This window comes from Cynoglossus semilaevis, chromosome 16, assembly GCF_000523025.1.
Source record: "Cynoglossus semilaevis isolate Cse_v1.0 chromosome 16, Cse_v1.0, whole genome shotgun sequence".
Lineage (NCBI taxonomy): Eukaryota > Metazoa > Chordata > Actinopteri > Pleuronectiformes > Cynoglossidae > Cynoglossus > Cynoglossus semilaevis.
The window spans coordinates 9,413,041-9,436,700 of NC_024322.1; the positions used below are offsets into that span (position 1 = coordinate 9,413,041).

Consider the following 23,660-nt stretch of genomic DNA (forward strand, 5'->3'; position numbering starts at 1 on the left):
TATAGATGACATTAACATTATGTACCAGTTCCAACTTTATAATTTTACACCTTCTACAGAGTATATACATGGTCACCATTGTTATCCATAATTGTTTTTTAGACAGGTGTGTGCTGGAAAAACCTTTAAAAAGATTCCTTAAATGGTCTGGTCTTGTTTTCATTATCTAAAACTAAAACATTCTAGTTTTAGTAACATTCTGAACAATCCAGAGTGAAACTTTTGTCACACTGAACAGTTGTTCTCTTATCTGTGTTTGTACCTTTCTTCACTTCAGCATCCTTATTTCCTGAGGCCATGGGTGGACTTCTGCACTCAGTGTCTGTGGGCAGCGCTTCATTTGTACTGGACTCTGGATCAGGGATTTCCTCCAACCCACCAGACTCTTTCACATTTTCCCTTCCACTCTTCTGATCTGTGCTGGTGTCTTCCTCACTTTCTTTGTTTGAGGAGTTCTGGGTGGATGTTCTCTCAGCAGCAGGAGAAATGCTCTCAACAGGTGGAGCCTTCGTCACAGAATTTTCATTTTCGTGCTCTTCTGGATCTGACACACACACAAAAAAAAGACAAGCATTGTTATCTGCCAAATACGAACATTTCACTTAAAAACAATTTTTTCTTTTATCTTGTTATTGTACATAATTTGTGCACTGTATTTGTTTTGTAACACTGTGAGAATCAATAACAGAATGGTTAAGGAATCAAAGTGATCAGTGGCATCTTTTTTAATTCCTTTTGACTCGGACCTGTTTGTTTAGGTGATGATGTCTCTGTGTCTTTTCTCATTTCAACCATTCAGGTTTCTTGCCTAAATATAAAAATAAAGTCAGAGAAGATGGAAGTCACAGTGTTCAGTGTCGATCACTGTTGAACAGCAGTTCAATTTGTTTAATAATAATTATAATTTGAACAAGTCATTCACATTTTAAATCAACCTTTGGATTTCTCACAGTGATTATTCATTCACAGTTGTTTCTCTCACACAAATTTGTTCATTTCAATATGATAATTTGGTGAAAAAGTCTGACGAGGCTGTGATTTTTTATTTATTTATTTTAAATCCTTAAATAAATCCCTGACTGGTGGGAATGTTGTAATCACTTAGTAAAAGGACAGATTTGAACAGAGCATTTTTGGGTCACTGGAATCAGTTCTGACAGCACTGCTGTGATTAGGCCGGCGTCGAAACTAAAGAAAAATCACCTGTGGATTGTTTTTCAATCTCTGAAACACGTCGTTTGACATGACCTGCAAAAAACCAACACAAGTAAAATGTATTTCCAGCACCTTACAGTACTAATACTGTAACTCACCAAGGATAAAACAAGCTGTCTTTGTCATGGTCTGTTATATTATAATAAGATATATTATAGCTGTCAAAATAAATACATTAATCACATGAATTTAATTGAAAATGTAATCAGATTAAAATCTTGAACACGAATCTTAAATTACAATCTCAACGCTCGGCATGTGTTGGTCCTGTCTTGAAAGGACTGAGGATTGTATAGATGACATTAACATTATGTACCAGTTCCAACTTTATAATTTTACACCTTCTACAGAGTATATACATGGTCACCATTGTTATCCATAATTGTCTTTTAGACAGGTGTGCGCTGGAAAAACCTCATCAGATTGAGGTTGACAAGACTTTAAGGCAATTCCAGAAATTTGACTGGACTGACCTTCTTCAGTGTGACTTTTCTCTCCGCTAGTCACATTTGGCAGATCGGGACTGTAAAACTGTCCCAGTGGTGAAGGAGGCCATTTAGGTTTCTTGCCTAAATATAAAAACAGCAGTTGAACAGCAGTTCAATTTGTTTAATAATAGCTATAATTTGAACAAGTCATTCATTCATTCATTTCTCACAGTGATTATTCATTCACAGTTGTTTCTCTCACACAAATTTGTTCATTTGTCCAAAAGATTTAAATTTGATAATTTGGTGAAAAAGTCTGACAAGGCTGTATTTTTTTTTTTTTCCGGTGAGAATGTTTTAATCACTTAGTAAAAGGACAGATTTGAGTAGAGCATTTTTGGGTCACTGGAATCAGTTCAGACGGCACTGCTGTGATTAGGCCGGCGTCGGAACTAAAGAAAAAGTTGTTTGACACGAACTGCAAAAATCCAACAGAAGTAAAATGTATTTCCAACACTGTACAGTATTAATACTGCACCTTACAAGCAATATCTACAGAGAATGGCTTATATTTGAATTAGGGATTTCTCAATACAACTTTTTCCAATTTCGTGCATAGTTAACACAGCCAGCTGAGGAAATAGTGAGCGCAGCTTTTATAGTGTTTTAATTGAAAACACTGTCTCTTGCTTTTCAGTAAACTTCCACCCACATAATTTATGCTGCCCATAACTAGATGTCAATAGAACATAATCTCACACCCCTCTGCATTTTTGGCCCTTCAGTGAGATGGCAGTGGTAACAGTGGTCCCCAGCTTATTTGCGTCTGAGACCCCTAGTTATTAAACTGAGTAGAGACATTAGTGCAATCACCGCTAAGACATTGTCAGGTGTTTAATTAAAATGCTTATGTATAAATAAACTACACATGAGGACAAATGGACACTGAACTGCAGTAGAAAAACACAATAAAAACAAAAGTAATAAAAGACGTAACAGACAAAGAAACAATATATACTGTTGTACACCCTATTTTAGGCTTATCGTAAATAATGGCTCTGTGTAGAGTCTGTAATCTGGACCAGGTTTTACAATAGTCTCAGTATAAAGACATAACAGCAGCAGTAAAAGTCTGTGATAAACCTGCTCACAGCTTTGAAAAGGTCATAAAAACCCAGAAACCAGAGAAGAAGTTAAAGCAGTCTTTACCCCCACTGTCCCCAACTGTCAGGAGCTTCAAATTCTCTTCGTGAAATATTTTCTTCTTCTTATCTGTGAATTAAGAAAATATTTAACGTTGTCAAAAAGCTGAATGCCAATACACATTAACCGTAAATTATTTAATGAAGTCAGATTAAGATACAAATTGAAAGGTTCAATAATTGACAGCTAAATAATTCATAAAATGTTTGACCTTGTTCTTTGCCTCTCGGAGTCTGTTTCTCCACATCACCTTTGCTTGTTTTTGCAAAACAACCTTGAGTGAAAAAGACAAAGGGGCTTATTTTTTTAGCATGTTAAATATACAAGAGTTATGGGCATCAAAAAAGTTTTAATTGATTAATTATAGGGGAGATGTATATTAATCACAAACAATCATGATATATGGTGATCTAATTATTCATAATTAATCAAGTTATCATTATTAATGAAGTTACAGTTTTAAATATGACAAAAAATGTTTTTGTGTATGATTCTGGAAGAGAAAGTCAAATATCAGCTGGCAAATGTATGTCTTTTACAACTTTTTTTATTATTATTTGTGTCTAATCCAAATAATGGAATTAATAGTATTTATAATGTCATGAAAAATATGGAAGTGCAAGCCTCAACCAAAACATGTCAGTTTAATCTGATTAATTAAAAAATGTTTTTTTGAATGTGTCAACTTTGATCGTCCTCACATGAATAGCTCTAATACAAACCTGAAGGTCTGTTTGATCCTTTGACTCATATAAGCTCTTATACGTTTTTGTCACTGTGTTTAGTCAATCACAAACCCCACATAAAGTCAGAAAAACAATCTAGATTTTTATTTTACCCTTTCTTGCCCTCTTGCAGAAGAGTATGCCCAAAACGACTGACAGAATAATAAGGACGACGACCACAATGCCGACAACCAGCCCTACAGATAAACCTCCATCTACAGAAACAGAAAAAAAAAGTTAAAACAGGACATGGTTAAACTGTAGAACAATACTAACAGGAAGTAGAAAACCTTTTTCTGTCATCGTTGGCATTGTACGTGGGCGGGGATTGCTTAAATAAATTGTTAAAAATGAAAAACACTCGATGGATAGATTCTAAGCATGAATCAATTTTGCACACTTGAAGCTACGGTTAAATCAATGGACTTCTTTTGGCAACAGCGATTAAATATATAATCAGAAATTAAATTATAGAGAATCTGATTTTTAGAATGACGTCTTACCAGAGTAGCAGCTCCTGGCAGTAAAAGTTTCCACCTCATTACTCAGAGGGTTATTCACCCGGCAAGTGTGTATCTGATTGTCATGTTCATCTCCCAGTGGGATTGTTAATTTTTGGCCCGGTACCACATTTCCACCCGACTGCCACTCATACTTCACTAAGGACTCCGAGCGTGTGGACTCTGCAGAGCAGGTCAGCGTGGCCTCGGGTCCACTTTCATCAGAGTCGCCTTTTCTTACAGTGCAGGTTATGGTGGGTTTGGAAACCTTACCTAGAGTACAGTATAAAAATATTTAACTACAAATCAAAACAAAAACTATGTTGCCAAATAACCAGTAAAATTAATTTCTGAACTCTAACATAAAACAAAAAGAACAAAATTATAGTCTTTGAGTTACTGACCAAAGTCATTAAAACACTTAAGATCTTTTAGTCATTTCAGTTAGTTACATGAGCTTGACTACTCTGGCTTCTGTCTTGTTTATACTCTAGCCATCTGTACTGCAGTGCAGTACTTCTAGCCTAATTTCATTACACGCTAATTCTGCGTTTTGCAATGACAATAAAGTTAAATAGTTCTATTCTATGCTGCTTCACATAAAACTAAGGCTTGAAATACGCTGCCTGGCTCAATGGTTAGCATGTGGAAATGTCAGATTCCATTACCTTCTCCTAATCAAAGCCATAAGCTGATGAACTGGAGGACTGCATCATTGTCTGTAGATCCAACTGAACTCAATGTCACCATAGTAACTACATGAACTCTAAGCTACAGGACTCAAAAACATAATTAAATATAGATTTTTACCTATGACTTGTAATCTATAAAAGAACTGATACACCATGTTGCTGTTGCTGGCATCCAATTCATACACCCCAGTGTCTTCATATCGGACGTGTGTGATATTGAGTTCTGCAGTGATCCAGTCCAGAGTGGCTCTGTGTTGATGTTGGCCGTACACATGCTCCTCCTTGCCGTTGAACTCCACCAGTTTTTTGCCATTGTGTTTCCACAGAATCTTATCAGGTTGTTCCGACATTATTGGCTTCAGGTGAAACGTCTGCCCGATGAGGAAATATGATGGTGTCTGTCCAAAAACTGTCAACACAGGGGGCAATATGGAAAGGGAAAATAAGAAATGTAGTATATTTCAAAATATACTTTTTTCTTAAATGTCAATTGAGCAGATTCAGTTTTTTTAATTTAAGTACTTTTTTATGTACTTTTAGTGTGTTGAAGTGTGATATTTCACGTGTTATTTTTTTATTTTTTAAAAAGAGAACACTATGTTGAATTATTGTCTGTAACTGCATGAGAGAGAAAAAATCCACCGTACTGCGTTGCCTGTGGCCCACGGCACCTACTATCAATAAAACAGTCACAGCACTGTGAGAGTGGCTTAAATTACTGGCCAGGGGTCAGCAGAGACAGATGAAGGACACCATTCACGTCCAACACCAGAAACCACTCTGACACAGACAGGAGCTGAAATCCCCCGTCTTTTACAGACCACCTGAACATACAGCACTCAGGTGTCGTGACGACAGCCGAGACAACTTCACTTCACATCAAAGTTTTACACAGAGTAAAAGTATTTCTATTATAGCTGAAGAACAGCACTCTACTATAAGAAAAGGTGGGATAAGACTCAGACCTCAAACACATTTCACATTCTGTATCTTCACAGCAACACCAAAGAGTTGTAACAACTTATATTTTCTAAATTAAGAAGAATGAAGGATTTTTTTTTTTGTTTAAAAACTTATTAGTTGGTGTAAGAATAATTCAGGTCGGGGGTGAACTTTGTACACCAAGATGTAAATAATTAACCTGCAAGTCTGCTGTAATAAGTCTAGTCTAACTTTCGTTATCCCTTCCATATACATACAATTAAACCCCCAAGTAATAAAACATTTATATTTATAAGTTATAAATATATTTATAAGTTTTTAAAACATTACCTTGTAGGCTGCAGGTAAGGACACACCAGCAGGTCAGGAAGTAACGAGCCATTTCAAAATACCTCAAATCTTACAGGTATGTAAACGTCATGCAACTCTTACTGTAACTTTTCCGGGCGATGTGAGTTGTCATTGTATAAATACCAAGTAGGATCCTCGTGGAAGTTTGGGTTAAATATATGTAAATAACTTCAAAGAAAGGATTTTCGCAGGAACTGCGCAGGTAAACCGCAGGTGCCACCTGCACAGATTACTTCATTGTACCGCCGGTGTAGCACTCCAGCTTCCGGTCTCTTTTCCATCAACATAAATAATTTTCCGGACATATTTCTTCCACACTACAACGCACATATAACCGACTCACGTGGCTTCTAAATATGCAGATATTGCGTAAAGAAAGACGAATATTAAACCACATAGCCATTGGGGCACTTTTAATTTGAATTTCTTTTCTAATATTATTTAATTGTTTTAATTTGAAAATACCACGGAAGTGCTACAGAGGCTTGTTGGGAGGATCACTGCACGTAGTATGAGTCAAGCTCCGAGTTTCATTTTTCATTTCAATTTTTTGAATATTCTGATGGCATATTATTATGGTAATTTTTATGAAACCCCTTCTCCCTGGAACGATATAATGTATATTTTAAATGTTTAACAATTACGTAAATATGGAAAATTTAGAATTTTGCTCAAATAAACCATACGATCTTATTTGAGTAGTCGTATTTATTTGTTATGAAATTGTTTACCTTTCCTTACTTCAAAAAAATATTAAATATAAATATTTGAAAGGTTCTGGGCATAACCTGTGGAAAATAGGACCAGTAGGTGGCAGTAATACAACACAAAAAATTAGAGCTGCTACTGTAACTCAAAGTGGGTGGGATATGATTCCAGCCAAAAGAAGAAATATTTTTAAATGAATGCATCTTTTAAACACAGTATCATCATTCTTTATTCTAATTATTCTAATGTTTATTTACATTAAGAGTTTCTCCTTATGTCATCAGACATCTGTCACTGACTCTCCTCAGGTGTTATTTTTTGTATGTGTGTGTAAGATTTCATCAGTGTCACACTGCCATGGTGTGACACCCCCATAGGTAAAACACACTCCTCCGTCAGCTGCTCTCGCTCAACATCCCAGCACATCACTGTAGAGATCACTTGGTTGTTGTTGTCTCGGCCTCCGGTGATGAACAGTTTGTTGTTACAGGCAGCGATGGCACAGCTTGCCCTCTCACCTAGACGAGTCACGAGCGTCCAAGAGTCGGAAAGAGGGGAGTAGCGGTACATGGCATGCATTGCACCACCTTAAAACACAAAACAGCCAGAGGTTTAATACTGTGATTAATAAGTAGACTACATTTCTAAACAAATATAAAGTTCCACTTTAAACCCAACAAGCAGAAGCACTTTGTTGTGAAATCAAACAAATGCTATTGATTTAGCCTAGTTCACACATCCTATGCTAGCTATATCAGCTCACAGCTTTACTGGACCATTTAACTGTACTTGTGTCCCTGTTACATATTTATTTAGATACATGTTGCTAGAGTATAGTAAGTAATAAGACTATAATAATAATTATATGTATCATAATGATTGTCCTATTATGTTTCTTTTTTTATTTCCTGTCTGCTAACAACTGACCAATCTTTAGCTTAGAGCTCCAAACTAGCAACACTTATATTTTTAAACATTATATTTGGTTTCGTACAATGTCATAGAGATATGTTAACATGTTTTAAAAGTCTGGTTTAAGCCAATAGATTAGTTTGCTTTAACGCCACATAATACCACTATCACACTACCAGTGACCTCATACAGCAATGCTACACTAGGCGTTAAACATTAACCTAATAATTTAATCTCATACTCACCAACTATATAGATGGAGTTCTTGAATGTAACAGCACAAGTACATTTGGTTTCAATAGGAATGGAGGCCCGCAGTTCCCAGCTGTCTGTCCCAGGTTCCCAGCACTGAACCAAATCACTTGCCATCCTTCCATTGGGCCCGCCGCCAATCACATAGATCCATCTGTCAAAAGTTGCAGCAGCGAACGAGCTGACACCTTCTCTGAGAGGTGTCACCTGTGACAGGTACGGAGAGTTAAGTGTGAGAATTCGTAAAGGAGTAGACGCTCTACAGAAGAAGTAGGAAGAAAAAATTGTAACAAAATACAAAATATACATGCAAATATATTATATAACATTATGAATATACAGTATAAATATGTTATGGAACTCCTGTATAAATATATATATATAAAAAATATAAGAAAACCTCTATAACACACTAAAATGCAACCTGGGAATAAACTTTCGTTATGTTCTAACCAAACATAATGACAATAAAGACTATTCTATTCTATTCTAAATGAAATTTAAAACCTGTTACATCAGGTTATCAAATATTGCTCTTGTGTTCATACCTGTGTCCAGCGATTGTGAAACGGGTCATAGGCTTCTACACTTGCAAGTCTTTGAGTTCCATCGAACCCGCCCAGTGCGTACACCCTTCCCCCATGAACAACCATTTTGTGCCTCCATCGTGGGGTTAAAAGGTGCTCAATTTGGATCCACTTGTCCAGAGCGCCATTGTATTTCCAAACATCCTGTTGTGTATCTTTGCCACCTACAACAAGAGAATTAATTAGTAATTGATACATTTACTTACATGACATACTCTGATTTAATCTATCATCCCTTGTTGAAGGTACAGTATATGTACAGAAGCAGGTAGATTATTTATAATTGTAAATCTCAACTTTCTCAGTGCATGTGTTGCCCTTTGGGTTAAAATTAACCACAACTGAGAATTCAGTTTCAGAATAGTGATAATTAAAAATGGTTAGATGTGTGAAACTGTATTTTTCACCCGATATGTAGAGCTCATTGCGATAAGTAATGCAGGCGAACTCCACCCATTTTCTGTTTTGGGACTCATTCTCCATCTCTGTGAATGGAAGCCTGGCAACCTCAAGCCTGCTGCGTCTAAGGGGATCCAAACAGGTGACGGTGGAAATGAAGCGCTCATCTTTGGTGCAGCCTCCAATTATAAGGAAGACCTCTGACAGAAAGTGCAGCAGACGGGGCTTGGTTCGTTCAGAGACAACCTACAAAAATATATTGTGAAAATGTACTTTTTTTAATACAGTTTGATACAAAAAACAACATTCATTCATATTGAAAATGTTTACTGATGACATTATTCTGAGACTTCCCCTGTGTAGTCACTCACCTCCCTGCCTGAAAGGTGATAGCTGCGGACCTCTTGCATCAACGGAAAGACCTGACTGCAGTGTCTTATCAATTCGTCTGACTCCACTTTTTCAACAAAGTAGGCTGGATCCAGTAATGGCAGCCTCACATGTGCAAGTAACTTGGGCAGTAGAGGATAGCGTTCATCCTGACGGGCTCTCACCCAGAGCATTAGTGCTTCAAAAACACTCTCCTCACTCTTCATATCAAGGTTGTCCCTCTGCAGGACAATCTCCATGGAGCCTGCTGGCAGCTCCAGGAAGTCTTGTAGCTGGACCACTTGGTTGAAGTTAGAAGTGATGTAGTCTTCGGCTAGGGTCTTCAGAGGTGACAAGGCGTGACTTTCAGCTAGATTCAGGATCCCAATACAGTTATCTAGGTCCAGAGATTTTCCCAGAAATGCGATGCATGCGTCCACAACACGCAGAAACTGAGAGGAAGGGAAATTATTTTTTAAATAAAGTAGTATATTAAGGTGAAAATAATAAAAAAATTGAATTGACATGATGTAATTTTAACTAATGCGCTTTATACATCTAAATCTACATATTGCATATTCAATTTTTTCCTCTCCCACCACCTCATGCCTGACTTGTTTTGTATGACAGCTGTGAAGTTAAATTAAGGGTGTTATGCTCAAAACAGTGCCTAAGTGTAAACAACTGGCAACTTTCACTTCTCTCTCAGTGCCTCACATTTCTGAGTCACCAAGTTGTTTGTTTAACTGAACAGAGGAAACGTCAATGAGTGGTGTGAAACCCAGGCCCAGTGTAACTGCAGTGCAGCTGCAGCAAAAGTTAATCTGTGATTTAACAACATTTCCTGTTGCTCTGGATGTTAAATGACATAATTGAATATGGTGATATTTACTTTCCCAATAGTTTGGAGGAGAAACATGATCATGATCATTTTGTAATCATCTAATTTGGAACCCACCTGGATTTGATGTCTGGTTAAATATATATATATATATATATACACACATATATGTGTGTGTGAAATTGTGTGAAATTTACCTGAAAATGACAGGCACCGTCTAATATCCTCTGGACATTTGCATGTGTCAGATGGATTCTGCTGGTGTAGGTATACTCCAAAAGAAAGCTCATGGTCTCTCTGTCCACCCCTTTAATTTGGACGTGTTCCTCATAACTCTCCTTTAGACCACTGCAAAACATGGCCCTGTACAGTACATTACACATTATACGTTGCATTAAATGATATTTAATAATTATTTTCTTCTTTTCTATACTTCTCACTCTATGACCTACCATGACTATAACTGCACTTTTTCTATTTATTATTCATTATTATTTATAAAAAGTCTGGATGACTTGATGGCTGATTGGCTGACTCACATTATAAGTTGCTTTGGATAAAAGCATCTGCTAAATGTACTGTAATGTAATGTAATAAACATAGAAATCCATCCTATTACAATAACAAACCACAGTGAAGTATTGTTTTTACCTGAAGTAGTGACTGGCAGCAGCAAGTATGGCTCGATGGCAGGGGAAGTCGTGTCCTTCTACATTAAGTGTTATGTCAGTCAGATCTTGGTTCACTCTCAGACTCTCCAACCCTCTCTGCAGCTCAACAGGTAATCCTCCATCTTTCCAGCATTTCTCATCCTCTTCAGTCAAGTCTTCTTTATCCTCTTCTGGCTTGATATTGTCTCCGGGAAAAGGCAAAAAATGGGTTGTGCTCTCCAGCGAGTCACTCATCTTTTTTGACATTCTTCAGATACTGTCTTCCTCCAGAAAAACAGTCAGTGTGTTGTCATGAGTTGCACCTGCAACGGTGTGAGAAAAGAGCATAATCCCCCGTGGTTTCAGTTTGCAAATTGTTGAGCTGAAATGTGGATTTGTTTTTTCCTGTCCTCTTCATACTTCCTATTCCTGTTCTGTGAGAACCATGCGTACGAAGCAGAGCTTGCGTTTAAAAACTTCCCCTTCATGTCTATTTTGAAGTTCCCCAAAATTACCCAGAAGTCCCTGCACTCCAAACCTATCACACATAGGCCGGCTTTTTTTCAACTGCTTTCTTACTTTCTTTTTTCTTTTACACCCTGTTTTTCTATCTACAGGCTGCTACCGTTGTTGGACTGTCACCACTTTTCTAATTTGGCAGTTTAATGACTAATGATTTAATGATTTGACAGACAGTCATGAAAAACAGCTGCTTTAGTAAAAGATGTCAACTTTGGTTTTTCCTTCATTTTAACTACTGAATTTTCTTCTCTTTGATTTAAGGGTGTTTAAGATTGATGCAGAAAAAAAATGTATCAGTCCTTCATTATAGTCTAAATTACTCCAAATTACAGGTTTTTACAGTGTTGAACTGGTACTAATAAAAGTGGTGCCAAATGCCTATTTACCGCTGAGACTTGCCTTCTCCTTGGTGCCTATCCCCTGATTGTAACCTCTACATTTTATCACTTTTATTTCAAAACACTTAAAGTCACCCTTAAACTGACAAGAATATACTGTTTAAAATCTGTATAAACCTGGGGCTCTCCAACAGATGGACGATGAGTGATATCAAAGTTTAAATTAAGTTGTTGATTCGAGATGAGTTTTGAAAATGGAAACTCTCTGGTGACATGGAGCAGCTGGCATCCATGATGTTGCATTACTGTCTTGTTTACTTCAAACTCTCTCATGGATTCATCCTTTATCGTGACAAGCTGAACTGACTTTTGAGGCCCATTCTGACAGGAACAAGCACAAGTGCAAAAAGATCAAATCTTTTTCAAACACAGAAACACAACTTAGTGGGTTTTTTTAACTAATTACTTTTTGTGATGACAAGTTTACCTGAGTGAAAGGGACCCACCCATTATATGTTACACACTTAACGGTTGTGTAACTGCCACAAAACGAAAAAGCAAAGTGTGTATGACCAGCATTAGCTTAGCTTAGCTGGGCCCTGGAAGAGAATGTCACCTCTTGGAAAAAATATTAATAAAAAATGAATTTGTGAGCCAGAAACATTGATCATTTTGAATACTGGGTGTCATGTAACTGTTACTCCGTTTAAAAAAAAAAAAAGTTAGTGTATGTCGGGGAACTCATTGAAAAGTAAGATAAAATAAGATAAAAAAAAATGTAATACCGTGATGTAATAATGTTTAAATCAACAAAGGGAATTACTTTTGTTAATGTTTTAAATTTTATTTAATTTCTACCTCATTCAAGTTGTTTGACATTATTTTTGACTATGAAACCAGGAAGGACTTATATATAAGGAGTTCTCGATGAGGACACGTGATTTAGTTTGTCTGATCATCAGAAAAGGGTGAATATATTCGAAGAAATTCTTTCTATTCTACACAATATTATGTCTTACAAGTACGAAACGTACATTCCCCAGGACTCGCTCTCTCAGAGTAAGATCTTAAAGACCGAGAAAAAGCGGAGATAAATCACTGATTGTTTTTATACTTACCACCATGGGGCGCTGTTGCCTCATTGATCTGCCGCCCAATTTTCTACACAATCTATGTGAGTCACAGTGGTTACCTGTTTCCTACGTTGGTAAATAGGTCACAGTTTGACCCTGGCTGTTTCCTAGCAACGTTGCAAAGTTAGACTCGTGAATTCCAAACAATTGTTTAGGTTAGTGAGTCACTGAAAGCCGCTGATATCACAGAGGCAGGAACGTGATGGGTTAAAAGCAGAGGCTCAGTTTTGTTGTATCCACTTGTTACAATAACAATAAAGACCATAAAATAAAAAAATAGGTTTGTGCCTTACATTATTTATTTATTTATTTGAATTATTTATATAATGCATGTACATTTAGCATTTATTTCATTGTTGACTTCAGGTGGTTCCAGTTCATACCATAAATAAATTAAAAAAAGTTTTTTTTTTTTTTTTAAATGAAAAAATTGATGCATTTACTGTGTTTTAAAAAATGGGAGAGAATTATTGTCATTGATGCCAGCACAACACCACACGCAATGACATTTGTCCTCTGCTTTAAACTTATTACCTAAATGAGCACTGGGCATCTCAAGCTGAGAATGGATTCTAACCTGCAACCTTCTGGAGTCAAGTCCACTTCCTTTACCAGGGTTTGAACCAAGTCCCACACCTAAACCACTCGGCCATTGAATCTGTTGATATTGCTGAATTATATAATATTGTCTTACTATGTCAGCCCTAAATGGACAATTTGATTGCACAGATGTGAGTCTGTGCCGTATCCTATATCTATATATAATCTTTGCCATATTATCCCAAGCCATCTGCAGACACAGGTGTGCATATTGAGGTATACAACACGTGCAATAGAAATAGCAGTACAGATTTACAGAGTGACAGCATGTTGAAACTGTAGCCTACAGTGTGCAAGACACATTTCAGACTTCCTCTTTGTGCAAGGATGAAAAACAATAAGGCTGCGCTGTGATGATGCACACATCTTCACACAGAGACACTGAGGGCAGGTTTAATGTGTTACTGCTGAAGAACAGTCAAGATGAGCTGGCGTCTGCCTTCATTTAAGGCCAGAAGTTTCCTTGTGTGTTTGGCTTTACTTTTGCAAACTGGTAAGTAGTTTATGAAATTCCTAAAAAGTAAACAAATATATGTCAGTATATTTACTATATGGTACATACTATATGGTAGTGGTTAAGGAAGCAGACTTTGGTGCAGAAGGTTTCTGGTTCGAGTCTACCAGCTGCCAACTTACTGTACCGCTGAGGTGCTCTGGGCATGGCACCGTCCTCACACACTGCTCCCCAGGTGCTTAAAGCTGCCCACTGTTCACTTTGGTGAAGGGTCAAAAATAGAGGTGACATTTGGTTGTGTGCAATGTCACAATGACAAGTACTTTACTTTCTTTCTTCTTTTTCTTCTATATATATAAATATATGTACATATATATGCATTTTGGGGTAAATTCTACTTTAATGTGTTGCTTATAAATGCTTATGGTTACAAAAATAGTTACAATATGCTGTTTTAACAAAATGGTACCTTATGTCTTAAAATGAGCGACCTACAGTACACTGTGTGCTTCACCTCACATCAAAAGTTTCTTCTTGCTTCTAACTAACTGGTGGAAAAGTTACTCAATTTTAACTAAAACCAGGAAAGGCAGTGGTTGCACTGTGTTGTTTTCCATAAGAACTAAGTGATCAGCTAGTTATCAGCCTATACTAAATACCTTAATTTTATTAAGGAACTTAAGTATTCTGCTACCAATGAGTAACATATCCAATGACATTGTATTATATACCTCTGAAATATCAAAGAAACTTTTAATTTAGCCAAATACATATACAAGACTTCAAATTATTAAATGTGGTAACAGATGGTGGCCCAGAAAATTAATCAAAATAGCTAAGCAATATCTGTAAAGAAAGTAAAAATGTGATTTTTAAAAAGAAAGAGGGAGAGAGAAAAAAACAAACCTATAGGCCAAATGTAACGCCAAAAGTTAGCAGATTAGCTAATGTTAAAATATGCTTAAGAGCAGACCCCTTGGTATGACGTTCATAGCTGAATCATTTTTGTTCCATTCCACTGTGCTGTATAATGAAGGTGTTTTGTTTTTTTATTGGGATAAATAGATTACACTGAGAAAGTGACAGCTAAAGTTTCTTTTTTCTTTTTTCCTGCACCTGTAGGAGAAGCCAGAGTTCACACAGAAACACAGGCTGGACCTCTGTATCGTATCGTGGGCACTCCGCTCTCCATTTCGTGCGTTGTGAGCGGCTTCTCCAATGCTGACGCTCAGAAACAATTTGAATTCCGGATCACAAAACCTGCCAAACCCACGTTCCCTTTCAACATCATCAGTACTGGAGATGCAGGCTTTGCGTACGCCATGTATTCTCAACGTGTGTCAAACGGGGAAATCACTCTGAAACATGTGACCCCTAACTCTGTGCTCTTTGAGATTAAACGTCTGCAGAAAGACGACGAAGGAGAGTATGAATGTTACGTGATCAATCCCGAAGTAGTTTACGATGGGATTTACGAAGCTAAAACGACAGTTAAAGGTAATGAATTACGACACTGTCCCTTCCTGGACAATTTATCGTTGTAACTTCAATTCTGTTAAATGTCTCTTTCCTTACAGTGATTGACAACTCTTTAAGTGTTTCCTCACCTGTCTCCTCATCCCTGAGCTACACTGAGGGGGATGATCTCACCTTAACATGCCAGGCTTCAAGCAACACCATCCAGCACACCCATCTGTCCTTTGCCTGGTACCTCCGAAAAGATGCTGAGGAAAACACTCAGCCCATAATCTCTCTGAACAGAGATTTCACACTGAGCCCTGGCCAGGGATTTGAAGGGCGGTACCAGGCCGGTAACATAAGGTTGGATAAAATTGGAGAGGCCACGTATAGGTTAACAATGGCACAGCTGGAGCTGTCAGACCAAGGCAGGCTCTACTGCCAAGCTCAGGAATGGATCCAAGATCCTGATGGCTCCTGGTTCACAATCACACAGAAGGAAGCAGCAGAAATCACAGTAGACGTCAAAGCCCGAGGTGAGAAGTAGCTCTGGTTTAATCGTTGGACTAAAGAACACAATCCAAGGGGTTTAACAACTTGAAAACATGTGGATAATTTTACATAGTCTAAAAAAATATTATTTACCTCTAAAATGTTTTTTTTTTATTCACAATTGCTGAATAACTGATACTATAGCAAGGGGAGATTTGAGATGCTTGATAGTCCAAGATCTCCAATGCAAACTTGAACCTGGTCTGATTTAGTCAACATAAATAAAACATTTTTTTTAATTAGGAAAAAAAAAAGAAAATTATAAGATTTACAGATTTAGAAAAGGATTTTCTCTATCAAGCCGAAAGGTTTATGTTAGCCTCTGTTAGCCATCTCCAGCTAAACAGTTCGCTTAAAAGGACGTGAGTCTGTGCAAGTCTGAAAATGGTTCTCACTCTGCTTGTTCTTTGCTTTGAGTAGAGGTGATACGAGACACATCTTCCCTCGTGGTGAGAATCTCAGCACAGCAGACGACTCTGCAGGAGGGGCAAGAACTGTCGCTGTCCTGCTACGTAGATTCCCACAAACTAGAGGAAAGATTTCTCACTGTAGCCTGGTTCCGGGATGGTGTTGAGCTGGCACATATCGGACCTACAGGCGTTCTGTCTGTTGGGCCTGAATACAGTGGCAGAGAGAAAGAAGGAGAGCTCAGGGCGGCGAGGATTGAGGGCAGACATTACCGTCTCATATTGCAGCCTGTCAGAACTGAGGACAAAGGAGAATATATTTGTCAGGCATGGCCTGAGGAGAGAGGCCTCGATGGCGCTTTCAGGAAAGGAAATGTTCAAAAATCACAAATCTCCCTGCTGGTCAGCATCTCAGCCACAGGTCAGTCAGCAGATTAGCCCACAGTGATCAAGTCACACACATGACAGGAGTGACCCTGGGGTTTTGGCCTCGGTTAGTGTTTAATACGCCGTGTGTTCTCCTTGTTTCACGACAGAAAGCAGTTTCTCAGTCGAAATGCAACCGACAGTCAGTGTCAAAGAAGGTGACAGGCTGACACTCGGCTGTAAAGTGAAGGGGGTCAAAGGTCGGCTCTCTGTCACCTGGCAGTACCAGCCTACGTCCACGGCCGCAGCTGTGTTCAGGAACATCATCAGTGTGAATCAGGAGGGAGTCGCTGAGACGGGGAGTGAGTTCATGACTCACAAAGTGAGTGTCCAGCGTCCAGCAGCGGACACATTTGTTCTGGAGCTGGATGAAGTCAAACCCACTGACTCGGGTGTCTACCACTGTGCTGTGTCTGAATGGAAGAACAACATCAAAACCAGCAGTCAGTCACAGAATAGCACTGTGCTCGTGGCTCCAGTGGGTAAGACATGACTGCGCCTCCATTTTATTCAAGACACACATTTCTGTCTAATCTGTGACAGAACAAGTCGACATCTAAGATCGTAACTGGGTAAACATATCTGATCTGTTTTGTTCAATGACAAAACACTATTTCTTTCTCATCTTTTACTTTTTAGAGACATTTGTGAAAGTTTTCCTGATAAGTCGCAAGACCAGAGTGACTGTTGGAGAATATGTGGAGTTGTTGTGCCGAGTCCGAGGGCCAAACGTGCCTGTCACACTGACTTGGAGTCTGCAGAGAGATGCTTCCAGTGTAGATAACATCCTGACCATTTACTCTGATGGTAGCATCAGCTGGTCTGAAGATCAGCAGGGCTACCAGCTTAAGGTAGAAAACAAAGTGAACGAGGTGGCCTACTATCTTCTCATCAATAGTGCCAGTCACAGGGAGGCTGGAAACTACCAGTGCAGAGCGTCTGCCTTTCTTGAAAATGTGTACAAGAAGCTTCCTCCTTCCAACCCAGTGGCTGTGATGGTGCAGAACCCAGGTCTCATTTGAATTCATACTGCCATTTTTGGATATATTTTTTTTTCATTTACCTCAGTAAATGACTTAACTTCAATCTCTTTCTCCTAGTGAGCAAACTTGTCCTCACGTCCTCCCGCACAGTGACCAAAGACATCAACAGTGATGTAGAAATCAATTGCTCGGTGGGGTCAGCGTCTTCCACATCCTCCCACTACGCTGTGACCTGGCTGCACCAGCACCAAAGTGAAAATAGGACCATTGTAAGTTCAGATCGGGATGCCTTCATGACATTTGGGTCCAAAGTCGAGCTGGGCAGCAGACAAAGGATCAGCATGAGGCGCACCGAGGGCCCCAGTTTTAAACTGACCATTCGTCAGGCTCAGATCTCAGACAATGGCTTCTACGTATGTGAGGTGGTGGAGTGGCTACAGGATCCCCGGGGTAACTGGTATCAACTCCCACCAGTGTCCCAGGCCACAAAGCTTAAACTCAATGAGCCAGGTAAGATTTGCAGTATTGTGAAATCTCAAGGTTACAACAGCATTGAGAATAGTTGTTGTACCAACAACTAACATGTTTAAACCAGTAGATTTATGCGTTAATCATGATTATTTGTGTGATAAAATAATTTTCCTAAAAATGACAAATTTTTTTTGACTGATCCAATTGACAGGATTAAACAACAAAAAAAGTTTTCCTGCAGTGTGCTCAAATAACCACATGTGGATCAGAGCAATAATAAGTGTATGGATGGTGGAGTTATTGGATAGACAGTGCGAGTAATTCTGCAAAAGTCTTAAAATCCATTAAACATTTTTGATCTGATTAATTAAGAAATTAACACAGTCATTAATTGTGACATCCCCTAAAAATATATAGTCTGTAAATCCTTTCTCAGCTTTTTGTCGTGTCTTTTCCCTCCAGCTAATGATCTTAAAGTCCGTATAAAAGAGCAGAAGCTGACCGTGACAGAGGGACAGGAAGTAGAACTCCAGTGTGACGTCGTCTCAGGTTCGTTCACTCCTTCCTTCTTCTACAAAATCGCTTGGCTCTACTCTGGACACAGTGACCTGTCCATGATAGTGGAGCTGGATCACACTGGGCTTCTGAGGTATGCAGAGAACAAAGACCTGGTTGGCCTCCAGGGGCGCCTCGGCCTCCGCAGACCCAGTCAGAGCAGCTTCACCCTCAGGATTCAGAGAGCACATGAGGAGGACAGCGGGTCTTACTGGTGTCAGGTCGATCAATATCAAATGAATCACCAAGGTCAATGGCAGCAAAAGGCCTCAGACACGGCCGGTCCCATCAGAGTGGCTGTAAATGTAGCAGGTAGGATGACAGTACGTGGAACACACACTTCATAATTTTTCTTCAACAGAAAAATGACGACGACAAAAAAAAAAAAAAAAAAAGGAAAAAAAATCCCTCACTTTCCCTTTGTGGGGAAAATTAAAATCCACCCTTTTGTTAGAAAAATGACGACGACAAAAAAAACAAAAAAAAAACAGTGATAGACATGCCTTCACTTCCTCTGTGTGTGAAAATTACAATGCACACGTTGTGTTTCATGTGCTGTGGGTTTGTGGGGTTTCAATTCTCTGCTTTTGCAACTGCCAGCAAGAAACCAACATTTAGCTTTAAACAGAGAGGCACGGAGGCTAAACCGGGGCATTTCAAAGACCACTAACCCCCACCCTCCCCCCCAAAAAATCTTAATTCACCATTGAAAAAGACACATTAACTATGAGTTAACTTACAAATCTCATAACCATTCTTTACAACACAGGTTAGTAACAAAAGAGCTGCATTAGCTCTGCCACCCACATGTTTTAGATCTGCCTTTAAAATTGAACATTTGACACCAATTTTATCCAAATGACAGACAACAGTTGTGTGCAGTTAATGGATTTCAATTTGGAACAGACATGTTGAGAGGCTCAAATTACAGACTAGTCAAAGATTCACCATTTACAAGACAATAACATGAATGATATTTTGTATACTTAAATAATTACACGTACATATTTATTTAGCTTTAATGTTGGAAAAACACCCAAAATAAGAAGAATGTAAAGATTCTTCTTATTTTCCCTTGGTTTTAAAAGTCTATCAGCCTCAATGGACCTTACTATCATACATTACTATCACTGTAGTCATTGTTACTGATTGTTAAATTATGGTCCTGTAATTTGAAGAAATGTATTGAATATATGATTTAACAAATTGATGTAGGGCACTCGGCTGCCCCCTTTGGTGTGAGACGGTATTGTTCATTTTCAACTTTTGTTGAATTTATTAATTTGTTCCGTCACAGAAACAAACCTGTCTCTTCTTAAACACGACTTGGAGCAAAATGTGACCAGATCTGAGAACTTCATTATCCCTTGTCACGTCACTCAACAGTCCAGCAGGGAATCAGAGTTCAAGGTCACATGGTTTTGGCAGAAGGACACAGAAACTAAAAAACGTCCAATATTCGTGGCTTACCCCAATGCCACGCTACACGACATGATGGGCAACAGCAATGAGCTGAGATTTGGCCACCCGCTACCCAATCAGTACAGCCTCACAGTCACAAAGCCAGTCCCTGAGAATAATGGCCTGTATTCCTGTGAGGTGGAGGAGTGGCTTCCGTCTCTGTCTCATGGGTGGAGGAAGACTGCAGTAGAAACTTCAGGATATCTGACTGTTACCGTTTGGGCAGAAGGTACGGTCCAGTGTGTTTGTAAAACACCATGTGAAAAAATGGTGCCTATACAAGGATAAAATGTATCATCTGTTTTACTTTCTTGTAGAAGAACCTGTCCCTGAGCCCCTGTGTCAGTCAGGCCACTGGATCGGGATTTTGGTAGCGTTTGCCATCTGCTCACTGTTGGTGATATTGATTCTGGTGATAAAGATATTTCACTCCAAGGCCTCGGGCGGAAAACAGTCAGGCCAGTCGCTGTGGGCGGAGGAACACCCTCTGAAAACCAAACCCAGTGCAGACGACTAATTCTTGTAAGACGGAGGCGGAGGGGAGAGCGAAGAGTGGAGGAACAGCAGATTTCAATGTTTAGTAATATTTTCAAACATCTCACTGTGTAGTTTTTGTTCATTTGTCACTTCACATGGTAATTATTGTTTCACCGGATCTGTAGGTTATGTGTTCCTCAAACATTTTCAAATCACTGAGATCATACAGTACAAATCCCATCTCCAGAAAACTAAGATCACTCAAAATATTATTATTATTCCCCTTCCCTTTACATGAAAGGATTAGAAAAGAAAAAAAAGGCGTATCAGCTCGTCTTACCAAATCTCATCATTTACAGAGATCCTGTGGATTAAACACGATTAATCTTCATTAATTAATCCTTTAATGGTGATTAATTGTGGTTAATGTCTTCATAATTATTCGTGATTAACCAACTTTTAAAATGATCTTTTACTGTTTTCTTTTGTTGCGCAATGAATTGCAACAGCAGCCTTGATAAGTTTATTTTCCTGTGAACTTTAGTCATTGTCAGTGACACGCTGAACTATACAATTCTGTAGTTAGATAGACAGAAATGGCTAAAGTAGGAAGTGGACTTTTGCAAAGTTGCGGTTGATGAGTGTCTGTAGACAGTGTGGTCTGCAGTACCGCTGACGTGAGAACATCAAACAGACACAGTGACGCACAACAGAGGAAGTAGATCTGATACTACACACAGTTCTCTCAGCCGTGACACCAGGTTTGAGAATTGAGATTTGTTTTTCTATAGATTTTTAGGTCCCAGGGCTTGGAGGAATCAGGTAATAATAATAATAATAATAATAATATTAATAATAATAATAATAATAATAATAATAATAATAAAGAATATTTACTCGATTTATTATCTTATTTATGGAGGTATTATCTGTTTATAGGGTTAGTATTTACATATATGTATACACATATATAACTATATATGTGCATAAATATATATATATATATATAGCTATATATGTGCATAAATATGTATATATATATATGGTAAGTATGTGTTTTGTATGCACTTGTTTCGGTTTGTTTGTTTGTTAAACCTCATTGTTATTTCTGGTTAAATAAATGAACTTTAAATATCACCAGTTTTGTAGGTCAATGTGCTTAGTCTGATGTTTGCAATGTGACATGGGTGAGTATTGCACACAGTACGTTTGCCTATTTCTATAAATAGTCAAACTGTATCAGGCTAATGCTCTGTTTCTCCGAGGTTGTAGCTGATAAAGAGTATTTCTGATTTGCTAAATCAGCGCTAACCCAGTTAGCTGTGTCTCTTTCTGCTTACAGACAAGACTCTGGCATAAATGAACAAATACTGTACAAAATGTTTGCAGGGGTGGTGTGTCTCACATAGTGAGCTTTGCATCTCAATTGTGTGATTCTCCGTGCCATGATGTCGCAGGAGAAGGACGTTTCTGCAGGTAGACCTGTCAGGCATCGATTTGGACTGAGAGACAAGGATGACACATTTAGGCAGCACCAAAATCAGTGGGCAAACATATACTGTAGGCAAACATATTGGGGTTGGACTGTGTCTGTCTTTTATACTGTGTCACTAAGACTAAGACTCTGACTCAGGCTATTGAAACTCAAGACTTCAGTATCACAGGTTTACTTGAGAGGAGGTCTTACTCTCAGGTCTGTCTGTCTCTACCAGGTTCATTAGTTCCATCACTCTCACCTGTGTCCTGTGATTCTCTGTTAATCAGTCTCACTCATCTCACCTGCTGCCCTGGGTATAAGATACACCTCTGTCCTTCACTCTCTTTTTGTCAGCTCCTTGTTGTTCCTGTTGTAGTTGTTGGTGGTGTTTTCTGTTCTGTATGAATGACAAAATCTCAGGGACATTTTCTGCTGAGTAATTTCCTACACTGCTGTACTTCCACCTTCCATCCCTGCATGCATTCTACATGCAGTAGAGAAAGTAGAGTAGATCCTTGCCTGCACAGAGATATTTCCCATGATTTCTCCTCAGAATATAAATATTTTTAGACGGAAGAAACTTCATTTTTACATCCATAGGCTCCAGATCCATCCTTTCCTACAAAAATCACATATGTCACTAGATGTATTGAAATTTAAGAGGGATTTCCAAACCACTGATTTTATTTCTAGGAGGAAGGCTGTAAGACCCCAATCCTGATCTTTACACACGGTTTCATCCACTCTTCCAAAAACAACACACCCGGTGTCACCGCCTGTAAACATGCTGTAAAGGCTGCATTGTACTCTCTTTTGTTTGTGTTCATTTTTGGTTCTTGCTTCACTGCATTGGCTGCCTTTCAGAGAAGGAATAATCCAGCTCAACAAAATTGGATACTGGAGAGTAATCAAAACTAAAGTGTAAAAGACTTTTTCTCTCTCTTTTTCCCACTTGCTCTCTCCTCCGCCTCTCCATTTATTCCCCATCAGCCATATCAATGTTTAAGAGCCCGTCTGTGTGAGAGGCAAGAATTGAAAGCAATTTTTGCTCTTACTTTTGTGTAAATGGGTTTTGACACCAGAATTCTCTGACGGAGAGAAAGACGTGTCCTGTACAACTTACGATAAAACTGACAGTGATTTTCTTAAGCCATGCCAGAAAACTGAGAGTTGAGTGTCAAACATTCAAACAGGCTGTTGTTCCCTCAGGCCCATGGTGGTACAGTAGCACCACCTCATGGTCTAAAATTATATCAGCCCTCAAAAGGCAACAGCTATTTAATTGCGGCTGTCAATCACTATTGAACGTTTAATGAAGGCAGAACAGAACACTGTGACACTGTATTCACATCGGTGGGTTCTTCACCCTGACACTGTGCTTTTACGGTTTTCACAGTACGACAGAACACTGTGACACTGAGTCTTTGCCACAAAGAGCTTGAGTAGTACAACCTCAAATACTCTGACAAGGTGTACCTAATGATGTCATTATGTGGTACTGAACAACTTCATGACAGTGATGATGTTCAGGGTTGTCCCGGTACCAATTTTACAAACCGATACAAGGAAAGT

General features: G+C 38.6%; 4 protein-coding genes across 5 annotated transcripts in view; 1 reads left to right on the top strand and 3 right to left on the bottom strand.

Moving 5' to 3' along the window:
• LOC103392017 (cilia- and flagella-associated protein 251-like) overlaps positions 1–786 on the bottom strand; it is a 2,928-nt gene extending 2,142 nt beyond the window's left edge. The window contains exons 1-2 of the mRNA XM_008328535.2: positions 747–786; positions 263–544 (exon numbers count right to left, since the gene is read on the bottom strand). Coding sequence (XP_008326757.1) covers positions 263–544; positions 747–786 — 322 coding nt within the window. The remainder of the gene's footprint in view (positions 1–262; positions 545–746) is intronic.
• LOC103392011 (SLAM family member 9-like) lies at positions 783–6,341 on the bottom strand. Its single transcript, XM_008328529.2, has 9 exons — positions 6,036–6,341; positions 4,882–5,172; positions 4,075–4,344; positions 3,685–3,786; positions 3,058–3,120; positions 2,853–2,915; positions 1,689–1,784; positions 1,204–1,248; positions 783–808 (listed from the first exon to the last, which is right to left on the bottom strand). Exons 1-9 carry the CDS (start codon positions 6,085–6,087, stop codon positions 783–785), a joined length of 1,008 nt encoding a protein of 335 aa, XP_008326751.2. The 5' UTR covers positions 6,088–6,341.
• Positions 6,342–6,749: 408 nt separating this feature from the next.
• On the bottom strand, positions 6,750–11,216 carry klhl6 (kelch-like family member 6). Of its 2 annotated transcripts, none has more exons than XM_017039835.2 (7): positions 10,776–11,216; positions 10,322–10,472; positions 9,286–9,735; positions 8,923–9,160; positions 8,477–8,679; positions 7,922–8,135; positions 6,750–7,351 (listed from the first exon to the last, which is right to left on the bottom strand). In XM_017039835.2, exons 1-7 carry the CDS (start codon positions 11,039–11,041, stop codon positions 7,056–7,058), a joined length of 1,818 nt encoding a protein of 605 aa, XP_016895324.1. In that variant the 5' UTR covers positions 11,042–11,216; the 3' UTR covers positions 6,750–7,055. The 2 variants fall into 2 exon arrangements, with proteins under 2 accessions (XP_016895324.1, XP_008326752.1); XM_008328530.3 differs by having other exon boundaries at positions 10,322–10,487; positions 10,776–11,215.
• Positions 11,217–13,694: 2,478 nt separating this feature from the next.
• On the top strand, positions 13,695–23,654 carry LOC103392018 (immunoglobulin superfamily member 3). The gene is made up of 10 exons (XM_008328536.3): positions 13,695–13,860; positions 14,944–15,318; positions 15,399–15,815; positions 16,252–16,659; positions 16,775–17,146; positions 17,304–17,675; positions 17,765–18,157; positions 18,581–18,985; positions 19,971–20,363; positions 20,452–23,654. The coding sequence occupies exons 1-10, from the start codon at positions 13,791–13,793 to the stop codon at positions 20,649–20,651; spliced, it is 3,405 nt and encodes a 1,134-aa protein (XP_008326758.1). The 5' UTR covers positions 13,695–13,790; the 3' UTR covers positions 20,652–23,654.
• The last annotated feature ends 6 nt before the right edge of the window (positions 23,655–23,660 follow it).

Coding starts and splice junctions, on each gene's coding strand:
- LOC103392018 (XM_008328536.3), top strand. CDS start 13,791: ATGAGCTGGCGTCTGCCTTCATTTAAGGCCAGAAGTTTCCTTGTGTGT. Junction 13,861..14,943: donor GGCTTTACTTTTGCAAACTG/GTAAGTAGTTTA, acceptor CTGCACCTGTAG/GAGAAGCCAGAGTTCACACA. Junction 15,319..15,398: donor AGCTAAAACGACAGTTAAAG/GTAATGAATTAC, acceptor CTTTCCTTACAG/TGATTGACAACTCTTTAAGT.
- klhl6 (XM_008328530.3), bottom strand. CDS start 11,041: ATGTCAAAAAAGATGAGTGACTCGCTGGAGAGCACAACCCATTTTTTG. Junction 10,488..10,775: donor GCTGCCAGTCACTACTTCAG/GTAAAAACAATA, acceptor TGTACTGTACAG/GGCCATGTTTTGCAGTGGTC. Junction 9,736..10,321: donor ACGGTGCCTGTCATTTTCAG/GTAAATTTCACA, acceptor CCTTCCTCTCAG/TTTCTGCGTGTTGTGGACGC.
- LOC103392011 (XM_008328529.2), bottom strand. CDS start 6,087: ATGGCTCGTTACTTCCTGACCTGCTGGTGTGTCCTTACCTGCAGCCTA. Junction 4,345..4,881: donor TTATAGATTACAAGTCATAG/GTAAAAATCTAT, acceptor ACTGTACTCTAG/GTAAGGTTTCCAAACCCACC. Junction 3,787..4,074: donor TGCCAGGAGCTGCTACTCTG/GTAAGACGTCAT, acceptor CTGTTTCTGTAG/ATGGAGGTTTATCTGTAGGG.